This window comes from Falco rusticolus, chromosome 3 (genome assembly GCF_015220075.1).
Source record: "Falco rusticolus isolate bFalRus1 chromosome 3, bFalRus1.pri, whole genome shotgun sequence".
NCBI lineage: Eukaryota > Metazoa > Chordata > Aves > Falconiformes > Falconidae > Falco > Falco rusticolus.
In genome coordinates, this window is record NC_051189.1 from 102,367,219 (window position 1) to 102,385,550 (window position 18,332).

An 18,332-nucleotide genomic window follows, 5' to 3' on the forward strand; every position below is an offset into this window, starting at 1 on the left:
TGGACAGGCTCCCCCTCCCCTCCTTGCTGCACCTCGCAGCCACGTGGCACAGCTGCCTCCGGCACAGGGCAATCGGGGAACGAAAGACAGTATCGCTCCGTGGCCAGGAATGTGCTTTCACAGAGCTCCGCGTTCCACCCTGTAACAAGCACACACGCACACAGCAAACATACTGGCCTTACCCCACCGCCTCACCGGGGGTGGGGGGCACACCTGCATTTCTGGGGGCCTCATGTTAAGGAAACTGCAGCCTACCAGAGACAGGGATCACAGCTGCAGAGAGACCTCAGCAATCATAACCTAATATTTGGGTTTCTCCCTTCCCAGCTGTCTTTTCTAAAAGGAAAATGTCCCTCTGGAATATAAAATTTAAGTAGATAAACTTATTCTTTCCTTTCATAACTTCTGAATAGCACCAGATAAACTGCAAAAAGGTATGCCCTCCTACTGGATAACTTCCAACGCTTCAACAGGACAGAAAAGGCCGCAGTACAACTTCTCACTCAAGGCCTATTAGCCTGAGGAGCTGAAGATTTACACTAAATGGAACTCAATCTTGAAAGAGAGTATCTATAGAGAAACATTACACTGGCCCCAGAAAACACTGACACAAAACCATTTTTTTCAAGCTTTCTGAAAGAAAAGTATTTTAGTGTTGGTTTTGCAATGGTTCAGGAAACATGAATTCCCCATGAAAATAAAACAACCACCTTTTTAATGAAACTATTCCCTCTGCCTGCCTGCATCTGTAGTTTTAAAAAAAAAGTTATCTGTTCAGGATGCAAAAGATTTGTAAGGTCCTTAAAAAAAATTAGTAGGTGCTCTATTTGGACTGAACTATTCTGAAATGCCTGAAAACTTAGACCTCCAGCACAGACCCATACCTAGATAAACAGATTATTTTCCAGACTTCTATTTGTTTCATCTGTAACATCAACTAAGAAGAAAACAAAATTAGGTATCCAAAAAAAACCCCAGAGATTCTACAGTTTTCATCTTAAGTATTTCCCATATAACAAACTGAAAATTGCTACTTCATCCTTAGAATCTCCATTTTCTTTTCTGTTCTGAAAAGGCCTAAATACTGACGCAGAGAAAGATGAGGGGACATAACTGTTCCCACCATACACAGAACTACAACCAAAGTGCCAATGCAGCCAGGTGCCATTTCCTTAAGCAATGTAGACCTGAATTCCTCAACAACCAGAACTCCATTAATGAACAAGAAACAAAATCTCTTTGGCATCCCAATTTCACACAGGGTTGCTGTTACAATCCCTCTTCTGCACACCCTCCCCAGAAGCTCAACAAAAGCACTCCGAAATTAGCCTAACAAACATACATCTAATCCTGGCAAGGAGGGGTCTAAACGCTTTCACGTGCGTGTGCAGTTACACACAAAGGTGGTGGCAGCCGCATCCCAGCAACAACTGTGCTTTTGCTAGGTGTCTGACTGCGCAGCAGCTGTACAGAGAACTCGGCTACTGGAGAGCATGGCGTAGAAATCACATGCTTCCAATGAAACCCAAGTGCTGCCCACAGCCGCCCAAGGGAACCGTCCCTCGGCTCTGTCCTCAGCTCGGCTCAGGACGCCGGCACCCGGACAGAGGAGTGCACCGTGCGTGCTGCTGCCAGAGCACCCATGGGAAACCACAGCGCACGCCTGCACGCCCCTGCACACCCACACAGACCCAACACTGAACAGACAGAGCCGAGAGCCCAATAAATCCTTTACGTCCTCCGTGGCACATGTAATGTATTACTGCTGTTCTGGAGTATGCCAACACCTAATTTATCATGAGCCAGCCGATGCCCTGAGTTAAGTAAAGAGTGCAGACAAAAAAAAGAGGTGAAAGTTCAAGTTATTTACCCGGCTGTCAGGCTGCCAGTGGAAACCATGTAGCAGATGACTGCACCTGCTTAATCCACTTCACTATTCTCTCTTCATTATTATGCAGATACTAACTGTGCAGTTAACTACACAGACATTTTACATTTTTTCCCACCTAAAAAAGAACTAGTTTTAAATATTTTTTCAATGCACATTTGGTGAATTAAGTTTTTGTCGTTCATTACTACTGTTTTAAAACTTAACATTACTTGGATAACTTTTTGTTTGAGCTAAAAGCAAGGTTCGGTAATATGGCAAGTTTTAAAACCAACAGAGGTTTGCAAGCCTTCAGAGAAGGAAGAAAAACCCTTGTGATCCATCAGAATTGTCCTTCAAAATGTTTAAACATCTACCTGGAAAAAATCAAACAAGCCACATCCAGTTTGAGACTTGCCTGCCACACCAATAAGACCACTGGAAACAACTTCAAAAGATACACAGCCTCTTTGGAGCAATGCCTCCTTTAGTGTGCTGTTACTTCTGCCCCAACAATCTCCAACACTCACAGGGCTCAATATATATAGAGAGGAAACTTCTCTTTTAGTGCAACAAATTAAGGCATTTATCTAGATCTGTTCCAAAACACATCATCAGGAAAACCAAAACAAAATAGCAAACATCACTCAACCACGGCTTTGCTCAGCCTCAGCAGTAGCCATCAAATGCTAGCAGGCATTAGGTAGAACTAGACACTTGCATTAGAAAACAAAGGGAATAAAGCATTGTTCCTTCAGAACTGGAGCTCCTTAATGCTTTTTAGTCCTTCCTTTGCCTAGAAAAAGAGGGAAATAATTTTATTTGTGTGAAATTAAGAAACCCTACGCTCTGAGGCCCACCATACTGTAAATTCTATTTATTTTACTTAGGGCAGTGGAGCCACAGCAACCCTCCCCCACACCCCCAACTCCCCTCAGCACTGACTGCTCAGAAGTCACAGTCATGTGCCAGATAAAGGCTTTTTCAGATAATAAGTGGAAAAACAGTGTCATTAAGTGGTTTGTTGGATTACTGACAATAAAATATACTTAAAAGCAACCCCAGGGAGCACAGCAGGAGCTCAGTTCCTATTCAAAGGCAGGCACCAAACACATGCCTCGGTATTTATCTACCAAATTCACCTGAAATTCATTGGTAGGCCAGCACACTTTCAGATTAACAGTTCAACAGTTCCACAACAGAACAGTGTTTATGGGTAGTCAATCTTCAATTATGAACACAATACACAGAGTGCTTACTATGTAACCAGAAAGTAATACAAACGGTTTCTGAAGCCTAAAAATACATCGAAGAACATTTTTTACACCACTAAAATGAATAGGGGAAATGAAAAAGCTCAAAACTTATTAAAAAGACATTGTGAGGCATGTCAAATACTCCCCTTACCTAACTTCAAGCAGCTTCCCCAGCGCTGCAGCAGAACACAGCACTGCAGGATGCAACTCAGTTAAGTCCTCTGCAAACTGAAGTATGAGTTACACTGTGACAAAGCACCAGGCAGCCCACTCTTTAAACCGCCAGGACATACTTCTATAGGTACGTTATATACACAAACACCTCAAAACATTTCTAGTTTGTTTACACCAGTACGAATTATCACATTTCAACAGACTCACCCACCCCAGTCTTCATCTGAGCAATAGCATAAGAGTATCCTCTTTCCTAGTGGCAATTCGATTCATCCCATTTTGCTAAACAATTCCAAAGTAAACTTCAAGTTTATTAACCAAAAGTTTCAAACTTAAATAAGTTGGATTAAGAGTTATGGTGCTTTTTTCTACAAACCAAATTTTTAAGCTATGAAACTTACCAAACAAATTCCTTTTTAACCAAAAAATGACAAGGAAAAAAACACTAAAATAAATACAAGGTCACATTAAGTTATTTATTTCTGTTTAACTTTAACCACTTGAAGCATTTTTAAATAATCCACTCATAACTAGGAGCACAGACAGCTGTTTCTAGCGCTGACACTGTAAATAAAGCATTGGTGAATACTAGTAAAAGACAACAGAAACACAGGCACAAGGAAGACACCACTTCTTAAAGCTTATTTCCATAACAACAAATTCCATTGGTTAGTGTTGCAAGCCAGTGAGAATGACTACAAACTACAATTAAAGACAAACAGAAAACCAAAACAGTTTGATACCAAGTCCGGAAAAAAATGTTTTGAAAACACAAAAGGAAAAGGTGCTTTGCAAAATACTGGTATCAGACCAAAAAAAAGGTAAATTTCTCAGAGCATGCATTTTGCCCCTACATCTGGACAGGGGGGAGACAGATGAATCATTAAAAGAGAGTCTATTTAACCTTAGCAGGAATGGTCTTATGGCTTCAAGAAAGCATTCAGGTTAATATTAACTCTTTGGTAGTGTTTCTCAGAGCTAACTCCAGTTTAATTAACTGTGTCTGTTGACAAATAGAGACTCTGCTTCTGCACCAGTAATATTATTCTTTACCCTGTATTTTTTCAGTTGACCCCTTACTAACTCAAGAATCGCAAGACAGCATAGCCAGTATCAATGTGGAATTCCAAATCAGTTCAATCAAAAACAGCCTAGAAGTTGACTCTAGGGAACTTCTGTATCTCTAGTCAGTATAACTTCCTTAATGCAATGCCCCAACTAATTAAAACAGAAGTGCCATTACTTGGGTAAAACTGTCTTCCCAAACTATTAAGAATTGAAAATACTGCAAAGCTGGTTTGCACCTAGTATTTCCTCTTCCTTAGGCAAACTAAAGAACATAAACTCCAACTCTGAAACTGAAGATTGAAGCTCTCACCTTAAATGTTACTAATGCCCAAGTAACAGTTTTGAGGCTGTTCTAATGAAAGACAGGGAAACAAGACAGAAAATTTCACAAGGATGCAGGCATTTTGCTTGAGTATCAAGTGTTGTGGGAAATTTTTTATCTAGCATTCTGAACACAGTGCTGAAAGATACTCCTGTATTTTTCATAGTTTCCTGCAGAATCACAGCTGGAAGAGAAATATAAGTCTGAAGAGATGGATCCCTGTATCATGTATTTGCTTGTCTAGCTTGGGAAAAGAAAAAGGAAGGTATCATTGAGACACCAATGCGGTGAATTCAACTGTCTTCAGAAAACTGGTTTCTGAAATAGAGCTGAAAGCATCTTTTCCTCTATGAAAGTTAAAACTGGGGAGGGGAAAATTAAGAGGAAAAAAAATCACGCACCAGGTTTTAGTATGTAAGGCAACGCAAGCATTCTGTATGGAAATGACCATGCAATCATTTCTAAAAATGGTTACAAAAGGTAGCAAAGCACAAAATACATAGTTGAGAGGACAACTTCATGCAGAATGGGTTTGTACAGTACATACCCAGATAGGATCTCTTGGGAGGTGCTTTGATTTCTTCATCCTTACTATCTGCAGCTACGTAAAAAACAGTTGAGGGGGGGAAGAAGGAAAGACAAACAGACTTGTATGATTAAATGCAACAGTGGGTCTTCTAGTCACAGTTTAGTCAGTTAGTATATTTTGCTTATAAAACAATAATAGCCAAAACAAAACATGCCAGAAATTTTAGTCTCCGTGCTTTCTGTAAGGCTCCCACCCCAGGATGTTAAGATAGGGTCAAGCAGTAGGAAGGCCCAGAGCAGTCACAATGCAGAACCCACAGCATGAAAAAATGGAGGCTTAAAACCAGTGAAACGGACAGCTTAACTCTTACTTATATACTCTTCGTGATCAGAGAAAACAAGCTGTTACCTCAGCAACACTGAGCCTGCGGATATGTACGTATAATCAGCTAGGACAATACAGTTGCCTTGCCTCCCATGGAAAATGCTGTTCTAAAAGAGTTTCAAAAAGCCTGAGGTCAAGCCAATCATATCAAGGATGGAGCAGACCCCATCTGCAACCATTCTGCATGCTAATTTTTTTTCCCTCTAGCCCTCCTCTGCCAGTTGAAAACCATATATTACACGAGTGCTTTCCAGTGCCAAAACCAGAGCTCTTCAAGGGATCAGCGTGCTATAATAAGATACACGTTACAAGGCAGGTTAAGGCAACTGGCAACTGGAAGGAAGACAAGTCTGGATGAATGACCAGAGGAAATCATCTTCACAAAAAAATACAAGAGCCCATGTTCTACTTACGGAGCCTGGGCTGTACTATAGTAAGAGATATCTAAGAGTCTGTTTTTAACGAACACTGTGCACTGGTTTTCAGAATAGTTCATACATTCAGTGTGCTTGACATCTGTCACAATGTCTTCAGCATAACTGACACTGAATCTTTGTTGGAGAGAGGTGGAAGGCTTATTTGGGGAAAGAAAAAGAGGGCTCTTCATAGGGTGTCTGTCTCCACAGGAACATGAAGAGACTGCTCTGGCCTGCTGACGTTTTCTAGAGTGACAAGGTGGTTTTAGCTGCTGTATCTGTGAGAACCTCGCTGCAGCCTGCTCTGGGCTCTCGAGTCGATACACGGCATGTGCACATTCTGCTTGTCACCACTCAGCTCTCCAGCCTGGCAGCACCATCATGCCCCAGAAACAGCACAACCCCTTCAACAACAACAGAAACTACCACGGAGCCTCCAGCCTTTCTGTACCGAGCCAACCACACAGCACACACAGGGCTGTGAAGACACCAATTTAACAGTGGGCTAAGAGTAAGGAGAGCTGTTATTACCACAGCAATGGTAACAGGAGATCTGCATTAAAGCAGCCAGGATGCAATCAAAGTGGTGTTAAATAAAGGATAAAAGGAGGTATTGTTCAAGTCTGCCGATTTCATCCAGAGACTCCTTCACATAGCTTTCAAAATATTCATACACAGGAGAGAAAACTGTCCTACCATTGGAGGTTTTAAAATAAAGTTGGGTTTTAATGTTGTTTTCTTGTTTGGAGGTTGGTTAGGGTTTTTTCCAATTCAGACCAGTTAAAAACAGGCTACCCAGTCAAAGTTTAAAAATAATAGAACAGCTGGATATACAAAGAGGACTTACCCTGCCTTCAACCAGTACATGTAGTTGAAGGATAAAGTTTATGTATCCAGAACAAAGGCAGAGAAGGCAGCAGCAGCCAAAGATGGGCTCTGCCACTTTCAACTTACTTTCACTTCACAAGACTAAAAAAGGGGAGGGGGAGAAATCCCACAACTGAGAAGTAACTGAGAGAAAAAATCAGATTATGTGAGTTTTCCTAGTAAGTTCTTTATATAGAACCTACCAGAAATAATCAAGCATTAGTGGAAAGTGTCTGGGGAGACTGTATATTTTCATGCTATGATAGTTACCCTATAAATGAAAGTACAAGATCTTGACTGAACAACTTTATGTCTATGTTCTGAGTTACTGTTGGTGTGTATTTTAACCCAGTAACACCACAAAACAGGCTACAGAATACAGAACAAGCTTGTCAGAATGAGACTGCTCCTTACTTCTTGAGGATGTTTTAAAGTAGATTCCTTCTGAACTAGTTATTATTTAAGGAACCTTATGCATGAGAGTAACAAAAGCAACCCCAACATAATTCAAAACGAACTGGTAAACATATACTAATGTGACTGGGGGAGAAATACCACATTTAACACTAATTTAAGAGCAACCTCCCTTCCACTGAAATATTCTATTCTATTCACTTTCTAACTATTTTGGATTTTTTTGCAGAAACATTCAGAGGGAGGATAGAAATTAAAGAACAAAAAGGTTTAAACTGAAGACCAGCCATGTGAGAAATAATAAATTATATTATCATACAGAAAATTTGCACTCTCCCCTCAGGATACGACAAGGTTAATGAAGAACACTGCCTTCAAACCTAGCCTCTCACTGCCCTGTACCCTATGAGGAAAGAAAGTAAGTACACAGATTTATCAGCTTGCCTAGATCACCATAAAACTTAGGAGGTAAGATTAGGCGTAGGATTAGAAACACAGATCTCACTCCTACTCATACTGTGCTTGAAATACAAACCCATCCTTCTGCCCATCTTGAAAGGAGCTTTGTATGCATTTACATGTCTATTCTGAGCCATCACGTTACAGTTGGCCTTACTAAAAATCAATCACAGGTAAGAAAAAGATCTTAGCTGTTCTCAAAGGTTGTGGAAGGATGCAAGCCTTTTGATGAAAACAAATAAATAAGGGCCACAAGTAGGTAAAATCAGTCTCCCCAGTTAAACACACACATGACAAGCACAGTTTCAGGGAAAAGGATCAAATGACACAATGTGACCTTGAGAAGTTTCTGTTACCTGCTCAGGGAAAGACTGATTACCCTTTAGGAGACTGCATGTCTTTCAGGGAGAGTTGTTTAAAGAGCGCTATATACGGAACTGAATAGCCTCTCCTTTTGCCCAAAGGTTACCAAAGGAGCCTGCAAGAGTGTACGTGTAAATGTGCACAAGGACAATCTCCCTTCAGAAAGGGCAAACAGAGAAACCGTTCTGCCACTTCAGGAAACGCCAGCACGGAGAGCAAAGGAGGGAGAAAACATCCATGTCCTTCCCAAACGCTTCCTAGATTTTACCTGCTGCTACACCTGGCTGAAAGCAGTTTTTAAGTCGTTCATCCCGCCAGACTAACACCCTTGTGAACACAGCAGCTTTTGTTTGGGAGCTGGAGTGCAGCTCCCCCTCCACATGGATTCACTTACCTGAACGGTCCCACACTACACTCCACAGTGAGCAGGAATGGAAGCAGCTTCCTTAGCTATTAGATAAATTACCCTACTGCACAGCCAGTAGCTGCTGCCTTCTAATGATGGCTGTGGATATCTGGAACTGAATCAGACCCTCAATTATAAGGGAGTGAGAGAAGAGAACAGATGGAGAGAATAAATTATACATCTATATTGGCAAAACAACTGACAAAAAGCTGATAGCATTAATTCTGTTATTGTTGGTGATAAGCTGCAACATAAAATGTTGTAAGTCAAAGTCAACACAAAAACTACCCCTCTCATTTTTTATTTGGGAAAAGAAGCAGGGACTTCCCACTAAGCTTGAACATTTCATTAAATAAACAATAATACTCTGGCCCTAACTGAAATTATCAATGCCTACAAATTAATAAATAACCAAAATAAAATGTGAAAATTTGCATAAATCCCAACTAAACGCACACTAAAACCTAAGGAAATTGTACACAAAAAGACATTGTTTTGTAGCCATATGACAGCACCTCCTATTTTGACTGCCAGAAACTCAGTAAGTAGAAAATAAATTATGTACAAAAGCAAATGTTTGCAATTGAAAAATAAAATTTCAGATAAAAACATACGACCATAGCTAAGAACTTGGTAGAAAGTACAGCTAAAGAAAATAAATTCTTATTCTGGTCAAGATCTAAAAAAAACACAGGCTAGCACAATGGCATCACAGCCAGCTCTATACTTAGGGCACAGTGTGAAATATTAAGGAGAACTCTGATTTCTAGATTGAACCAAGACCCATCTGAAATAAAATTACAGCTTTACATATTTACCTGTAAAAAAAGCAGTTTCAAAAAAGGCGTTCAGGAAGTGCTACACTGAATTATATATGGATTGCAATTCAGACAGAACTTTTGTCCAAAATACAGTGTGCCTTGCTTTCAAAAAGATTTATCCTGCAAAAGTCAGTCATGTCACTCACCTGCAAAAGAGCGGCGTTTTATGTTCAGCTCGTTGGATACACGTACTTCAGTGCACAGCTTCAGCATCAGTAACATAGTAATGATCATGATAATGCTTTGCCACAAAAGAGGGGATTCAAAATGCCTTCCAAACCTAAAGAAAAGATAAAAGAAAATACATAAAACATCTCAAAGATGACAAGTGTTGTACTCTGTTTCATTCTTTGATCCTATCTAAGCACCTGAAAAAAGAAATCCTAACAGTAACAGGTATAAAAGCCTGAGTTAGACAAAGTCACCAGCCAAACCTAGGTGCACATATAGTAGCTCAAGAGTCACAATCCCCTTGCAGGAGCACCGGAGAACCTTATTACAACCTCCCTGTGGACTGATCCTAGAAATTCTGAAACCAGAAGTTGAAGTCTCCGTTTCCAAAGCCAGCAGCAAACGTATTATTTTGAAAAGAGAAGCAGATTCATTGAGCAGTGAAGGCAGTACAGAGAGACCAGAGAGTTATGCTGCATTAATACCAGTTGTGTGTCCTTGCCACATACACACTCAGTAGATTTCACAAGAACTGTGCAAAACTTAACCTTTTTCAGGTTTTCATTTTTAAGGTGAAGTCATAAAAACAATAGTGCTTGGCCTATAAAGAAATAAATACCTACAGCTATTAGCTTGCTAGGTTTAATATAACATCTTCCTGGGGGTGAGAAGTATGATACTTTGCCTCTAGACTTCTGAGTGGAAAGACCAGGTCTGCAGAACACACCAATCAATTAATCAATTTGTGTCTAATTTGGACCAAGGCTGGGGGAAGTAAGCAAGCCCAAAAGATGTGGGAACCAAACATACATAATTTGTCCTCTCCTGCCCTCCACCCTTCCCACAGTTTAATTTCTGCTTGCTCACAGATGATGCTTGGTGGGGACTACTGACTGAGCCCTTCCTGCATGTAACACAGAGGGGTGAATGTGGAGTTTCTTGTCACCAGCCAGTGCTTCTTGCAGCCAGTCTTGACCGAAGAGCTTATTCTTACGCGATTGCACAAGATTCTGCCAGAGGAAAACGGGACCCTTCAGCAAAGGCCAGTGATGCTCCACACTCCTCTTCCTGAATTCCTCAATGAAAGCTCAGCAGTCCTCACCAGACACACTCAGTAAGTGCATTAGGGATACAGGGTGGAAGCTGTTCATAGGCAGCCCTCAAAGCATATTAGATTTAGAATAGGAAGGCTGCACATGCATCACTGTGAGCTGCTTCTCTGTGCTCAGCTCTGCCAGGTTTTATGCCCTGAAGACAGAGGTGTTGAGGAAGGGATTTGGTGAAAATGGATTGCTATGTTCCCCACATCCTTCAGCCCGCACCGTGAGGCACGCAGTCTTTCCAAATTTCCTTCCAGCATAGTTGCTTAAAGCCATTCTCTGAGCACATGAAGCTGCCCGAGACCTCAGCCTCACAGGCATAGCAACCATTGCCCTCTTCTCGACAGTTCCCGTTTTACAGCACCCTGGCAAAACATGATTTCTTATGCTTGGGCTACTGTCATGGCAGGGCTCCATGTTGGTAAAAAACAACTAGGTTCACCACCACGCTCTCTCACAGAATACTTCATCTCCACTACAGCCATTTCACCAGAGAGATATTTTTTGTTATGAGTCAACTAACGAGGAACAGGAGAGAGACTGGAAAGTCCTTGACTAGCTTTCTTGGAAATCTTCCTGTGCAGAACAGCCAAGCAGCCTACACCGATGCAAATGGCTAAGTATTTCCTGCCTAATGGCATGCAGCTTTGGAAAAGTACGACAACGCTTGAGCCTCCACACCACTCCAAAGACACCATCAGCAGCTACGTGAAGATACAGTATTTCCACATACCTTAGTCCCCTCCCCTTCTTACTACTACCGATGCTAACAAATTTGCAGGACGCTATGAGGAAGGAAAAAAGATGGACGTAACCATAGGCAGAGCATGCTCTGGGTAAGGCTTTCCCTACACTAGGAAAAATGCACGGGAGAAGAACAAGACTTTGGCCCAGCCTATTCACTGTGCCCATGATCCCAAAGCTCACTCAGTCCCTGTTGCTAACTGTGGCCAAGTTCCCCCAGGTTACTGGAATTCACTACGGGTTATACGTCTCTTACTCAGGGAATGAGGAAAAAAAAGTGCGAAAGACTTACTCAGAATAACAGAGCAGTTAGAGCTGTTTACATCAGGTTTAGAAAAAACATCTCCAATTACAAAAGCATTTGCATGCAAAAATATAGTAATGCCTTTAATAGGGGCTGAGCTAGCAGCAAATAAGCTGGAAGCTGTTATGACGGTAAAGTCAGCCTCAGGTCAGCTTCTCCCAGCTGATGAGATATTTGGCCCTTCAGTAACGGGTGCCTCACAAAGGTATTGCTTGCACTATAAACATCCACCCACCACCACCCCCCATAAGCATGGCCACCTGCTATCTGATCATAACAATGTGCCATCACCACAGCCTTACTGGAAATGACACCAGAAGTATTGCTGCAGATCCTCCACCCCTTAGAAATTGGAGAGGGGGGGGGGGGGGGGGGGGGGAGGGGAAAGAGAGAGAGAACAAAAGTTACAATGCGCAAGAGAGGCAAACTGAAAATTTGAAAATTCTTACAGGGACTTCAAACAATGCACACCACCTGCAGATTTCTTTTTTACAACCCTTCAGCCAAAGACAGTAAGGGTTACAGAACAAAACATACTCGTGTGAAATACAAGCCCGCAGACACCAAGCCCCTGATGGAGCCCTGCAGGCTGCACAGCCCTCACGCTGCAGGACATCCACCCCGAGACCACGGGGAAGCACGACGGGGCACAGCCCACACACCACACTGCCCAGACCCAAAGGTGTACCAGTGTCAAGGAGCACTGATGGGTTCTCGAAGCTTTAAAAGTACAGCCAGAACAACCATTTTGCTCAGGATCACGGAAACAAACAGCACTCCAAGCCGCTTACTCTGCTCCACACTGATCTCGGGGCCTACCAAAGCAACACCAATCCAGCCTAAGGCTCCTCACACCAGCCTGAGCCAGAAGCGCTGCAAGCTGCAAGCCCCGCAGGCAGAGCGTGTCGTTCTACCACATTCTGCTCACCACCTGCCCTGCAGACATCATTCCCATCTTTGCCTAAGCAGGAACCGGGAGGAGAGGAACATTAAAGCAGATGATGAGCGAAAGATGAAGAGCCCCAGGACAGCAGAACAGGCTTGCAGAAAAGAACAACACTGAAGTCCTGGTGATGAGGGGGTCACCATCATCATTCAGCATTTTCACCCCACAGCTAGGATGTTGTGTGAGAAGGTGAACAGGGACATGTGCAGTACTCAGGGAACTCGGACCTCATATGCCAGATTACAAAGAGATAAAAGCTGTTTACTCAATGCTGTAAAAACAAACTAATTCTTTTTTCCTGTACTAGTCAAATATGCAAATAAAGGGGGGCAGGGTGGGGCTTACATTTTTAATAGTAGTTCACAGCTTTAAAATGACCTATGCATGTTCAGGGCAATGAAGACAAGGGAAGTGAATGTTCAAACCACAGCAAAGACTGACTAGTCATTGAGAAAGCTACATCAGCACTGCTTGATCCTGTTGCAATAATCCTGCTGTTCCAGCCCAGGTCTTGCTCAAAGCAGCAAACGCCAATTGTGCAGAAGCAGCCCAACTAGACCAAACACAAAAGCTTTGCTTCTCTTTTCCTAAGATGTTTCTGAGAAGAAAGTGACTGCTGTTGCTGCAACCAGATCCCCATCACCTTGGCCACACTGTCCCAGGCAGAGCCCCACAGCCTCTGCCCACAGCCGAGGCAGGTGCACTCACCACAAGCGTGGAAAACACCAGATTACTACCAGCCTCACTGCTCTGGGCTGACTGCTCCAGCTCTTCGGGAAGTCACAGATTCTAGACAACGTGGAAAGCATACGGGATACTGCACATGCCACCAGGGCAGCGACAGACAGCCCAGGGCAGCAGCACGGCAGTGTCCTGAAAGCCCAATTACAGAATTTAACCAGCAGGAAGAACAAGAAACAAACTAGTTTTACAACAAGATCTCTTGATAAGAGATTCTCCTCAACATGTGAGCTTCCAGGACTTTATGGAGACACAAAACAAGCTTCTCATTTGGGCACATCAATACCTGCTTTACTTGTACTTTTTATACAAAAGAGCAGCGCATTTTATCCTTGCTCTCTGGCATCTATGAAGAGGAGGAGGAATTGCGTAACACACTTCTGCTGTCAGTATCCGAGCAGGATTCCACCAGCAGGCCATATGTAGTGCAATCTTGTAAAGTTGTAGTCACTCTGTCAGGTTTGTTACAGCATCACACCACCTTCCCCACCTGGTAAAAGCTGGCAAGACTCATTTTAGTAACAGAAGTCTTAAAAGCAAAAGTTTCTCCTTCCTACATAAGTCCCACAGACAGACACCACTGGCCCACCGAAGCCAAAGCAGCACCAGACAGCACAGACCTGATCCACTAGTAACACCGTAGGTGTTAGAGCGCAATAAGTACGTGTGTAGGAATCTGCCCCAGACAACGGCAAGCTGAAGGTGTTCCTGTACATCATCTCCAGCTGCATGCTTGTCTCAGTAAACCTCTAAGCACAGCAGGGAGTGCGTTGCACTGGCCCCGGCACAGAGCCCCCAGTTCTACTGACATTACAGTTTTCAGAACCCACTTTGTTTCAGTGAAATGGGTAGAGGGTTACCTTTGTTCAAAAATAACATGCTTCATAGTTTTCATCTTTTGCCTGACTGCCAGAACTTGTTTCCACAGTTTGTCTCAAGGCAACTATTTTGAGAGAACTCCTCCAAAACTGGAAGGTTTTATTTTCTGTTCTTTGAATTTCTATGGTGTTGCCGTAGAGGGTTTAGGCCAGTGGCCCACAGAATCATATCTCAAAACCTTTGGAGGGAATATTGTCTTCCTGGAAGATATACAAACCATATATCATACTACCGCATAAAGCATTTTATGGACTGCAAAACTGAAAAAAAAAGTCCCAAACCCTCTGGGAATTGGATGGAACATAAGTACTTTTGGCTGAACTCACTCAAGATACAAAAAAAAAAAAAAAGAAAACCTACTGCTGACTTCTAAGAAAACTGCAGTTCCCTTTCCTCCAGCTATTTATTCTGATTTTAATACTAAAAGAAACTGTAACTTCTCTCAACATAAGCTCTGTTAAAAAAAAGAAAAGGGGAAGAGAGAGAACTCACAAGTAAGTTCTGCATCGTCCACCCCCAACTGATTACACAACTCTCGCCCGCCTTCTTGTTCCAGTTCTGGATGACAATGCAAAGCTTGTCAGCTGGCAGCCTGCAGGCCACATCAACCAAGGAGATATTCTGTCTTGGTCACAACTGAGTTCAAGTGCCATGGTGCGCCCTGAAGCCAGCCCACAACTTAAAAACCATCAGTAAGGCCCAGGGTATCCCTTGGATATTTTAACAACCAGTGTTGAACCAGAAGTCAGAGCTAACCCTAGCAAGCACAGTAAGGCATCAGCTAAAAAAAAAACAGTAATTGTTTTAGTAAAAATACTGGGGGGGGGGGGGGGGGGGGGGGAGAGATGGTAACAGATTTTTTTGGAGCATGCCACACATCTTCCTGTGTACCAGAATTACAAAGATGCTGAGTTTTGCACTGCCGCCGCCTCCTCCTCTTGACCCATAGCGCGGACCTCCACCAGGCTGACCAGTGCAGAAGTTGAACTCAGTGGAGAGCTGGAAATAATGACTTACGGGGTCTGGAGAAGACTGACAGGAGCAGCAGCACTGACAGCGGCAGAAGGACCAGAACAACGGAGCAGCTGGTACCAATCAGAAAACATGACCAGCAGCTATGTCAGCACCTCCAAAATAAGCGCTGCTTTGAAGTGTTACATAAATTTGTAACAATAGATTATTACTAAAAATTAAGTTAACTTGGTATCAAATCTAGTAACAGCACAAAATCTACTTCTCACACTGGTAAACAGAGACCTCATTGTATGATGCTGTGAGCAAAGTCTACTTTTCACATTTATTGGTTTTTTTCCCAGAATCCTCTTTAAAAGAACCAAAGACTTCACATCCAGTCAACTCACTGAACAAGTTTGCACAGTCAAACTTCTACTTCCTCTTCCCTAAAAAAAAAAAAAAAGCCATGTGTGCACAAACAAAGCTAAGTAGAATCATGCCCACTGTTATCCATATCCAGTTTCCATTCTTGCAGAGCAGTCTTCTCCGACTGCTTCTCCACAAAGTTCTGGCATAACTCGTTGTTGGAACAGAGCAAGGCCAAACACACACAAGCGAAAGCAGAAAGGTCTCTTTAATGATGACATTTTGAGACACTAACAGAAAAGCATGAAAAATGACTTAACAGATAATGTGTTACTGTCATCAATAGCAAACAGAAGTTCTTTGAACACACCCTGAAACTAAAGGATTCAGTGGCAGGAAGACAAGGAGAAGAGCCACTGCACTGAGTCTTCTTGACTTTAAAAAGATGGCTTACCATTGGAGACAGTCTAATTGGAGGAAGAGAAACTGTGAAAACAGGTAACTGGAAACAGGTTTGTTATCCCTGATCTCATTAGTACTTTGTTCACTGGCTACTGGCATAGCGCAATACACCAGCTGCAACTCTACCCACATACAAAACGTGCCAAGATTAGGAAGTAAATACCCAGTTTGGAGGGGAGACAAAAGGTCAAACTTCACCCACTGCAAAACCAGACTTAGAAACAAACAAATTAAAACACCACTCTGGAGATAACCAAGTACAGTCCTAGGAACATGTGGAATCTGCCAATTCACAAATAGGAAAGGAGAGACTTGCCTGCACAGCTGAGATGAACAAAGCACTGTAGAGCCAGAGGGGAAAGGTGGACTGGGTCTCTTACCAGTGACAGAGATACAGAAAGACCAGCACTACTCAAGAGTGAAAATACAGAGAAAACATAGCATAACTGTCTGTTCCTGTTGCCATGCATCTGAAATACATAGCATTCCACTCTGTGAGCCTCAAATTCAAGAATATATGAAACCCAGGGAAAATCTGGAAGTAATGAAAGAAAAACTACATAAATGTCTTTGGAGTTTAAAAAAAAAACAAACACCAAAACAAAACAACCACCACACCAAAACAAGTTATGAGGCATCCTGATAAATAATTAAGGCCTGAAACGCAACACCATTAGAACTCAAAAGTTTTTAAGGCCGACCACTTTAACCATTTATTTTTGGATCAGCGTGGAGGGGAATTCAGGAGGGATGAATCTGGCACAAATCATACTCTTAATAACCAGAGGTAATGAAGAAAAACTAAAAACAACTGAAAAAACAGCAGCTGTATGTCAGTGAAGTTCTCAGAAGAGAGGCTTGGATTAAGGTCTGGACTGGGTTGCTAAAGGGAAGGAGGGATAATCTTACCAACAGGTGCTTTGAAAGTCAAATTGGGGAAAAATTATGCACAAAAAATTATTTGGAGGAACAGTTCTGTTCTGGCACAAAAATGGATAAATTATTTCACACATTTAAAACAAACAAAAAAACCCCAACTTCTAATTCCCTCCAATGAAAATTAAAATAATTCTTCTGTTTATGTCAAATTATCTGGAGGGCTGCATCCCAGATATCACATCAGCCATAGCTGACATTAAACAACTAATGCAAAATTTGAATTGCCAAGCTGCTCCATGGGTGTATTTTAAACATGTTCACAGAAATCAGAGGCTCTTGCTCTGCTATCTGCCTTTAATCACCCATATGCCCAAGGATAACATCCACCCCCAGTGCTGACTTCATGACTTACTGGTGTTTATAATGAACGACCACGGATGCCTAATCTTTGTAAGTAGAAAAGCAAAATATTCTCTCTCAAGGAACACTGGATTATCATTACACAAGTCTTCTTTTCTTTCCATTCAACAGAACTAGAAAGGGACAATTCATTCCAAGTACAGACAGCAAGGTTTCTGCAGGCACACACTCACATTTCCCCACAGAAGTGGCTGTACCACAAGCCAGCAGCATACCTTACACTCCCTGCTCAGCCAGACACACCTATGCACATGCTCTCTGAAGCCATTCCATGCCATCACGAGCTCCAAGATCACCAGAGCCTACGCAGAGCTAGTACGTGTCAAGAGAGCGATACTATTACATGGCTTAAATACTCACAGCAAAAAATTACATAACCTTATCAATGTAACTGCGTTCTTTCTCTTTTGAAGTGTTGACAAATTTTTTAACATAGACATAAATTATAACTTTTCATCACTCATAGTATTTATTCTTTTGCACATCTCAACTAGATATACTTAAAATCAATTCCGATTAAAGCTCTTTCTGTTCTTCCACAGCCAAAGTCTCATTTAACAGATGCGCTCACCGGGTTACCCAGAAACTGCCAGCATCTCCATTCAGGCCCAAGTCATTCATATATTTCAACTACCTCCAGTGAAACAAAAAAATCACACAATTTCTATTTCTCAGACTGTCAACTCAGGCTTTCCACTTCTCCTCCCCCCCGTCAGTTTCTCTGCTTCCCTTCTGCTTCCTCCAGCAGCTGCTCTGCGTGCTTCTCTCCAGTAAAACTACAGGTCCAATGCAACAAGTAGCTCTGATCTAGTGACAACTCCTCAGCCTGACTGCCAGCCCTGGCCCCAGGGGAGAGTCCCGTTTTCTCCACTCCAGCACAACTTAGATGTTGCATTTTGCTGTATAAGAATCCAGGAAGCTCCTTATACTTAAATGGTCAGAGAGGCTTTAAAAAGAAACTGCAAAGCACCAAAAGGATGTAGCACATTACCTATCAGTTCTTTCTGGACTACAAAGCAG

General features: G+C 42.3%; 1 protein-coding gene across 3 annotated transcripts in view; it reads right to left on the bottom strand.

Annotated features, from left to right (window-relative positions):
- Nucleotides 1-18,332, bottom strand: part of SLC66A2 (solute carrier family 66 member 2) — a 62,942-nt gene that overhangs the window by 43,280 nt on the left and 1,330 nt on the right. For 2 of the 3 annotated variants that reach the window (XR_005103183.1, XM_037380280.1), the window contains exons 2-3: nt 9,493-9,626; nt 5,235-5,288 (exon numbers count right to left, since the gene is read on the bottom strand). Coding sequence is in view for 2 of the 3 variants with exons in the window: in XM_037380280.1 (XP_037236177.1) it covers nt 5,235-5,288; nt 9,493-9,626 (188 nt within the window). In the remaining variant the exon portion in view is untranslated. The remainder of the gene's footprint in view (nt 1-5,234; nt 5,289-9,492; nt 9,627-18,332) is intronic. The other variant, XM_037380281.1, reaches the window with a different exon arrangement.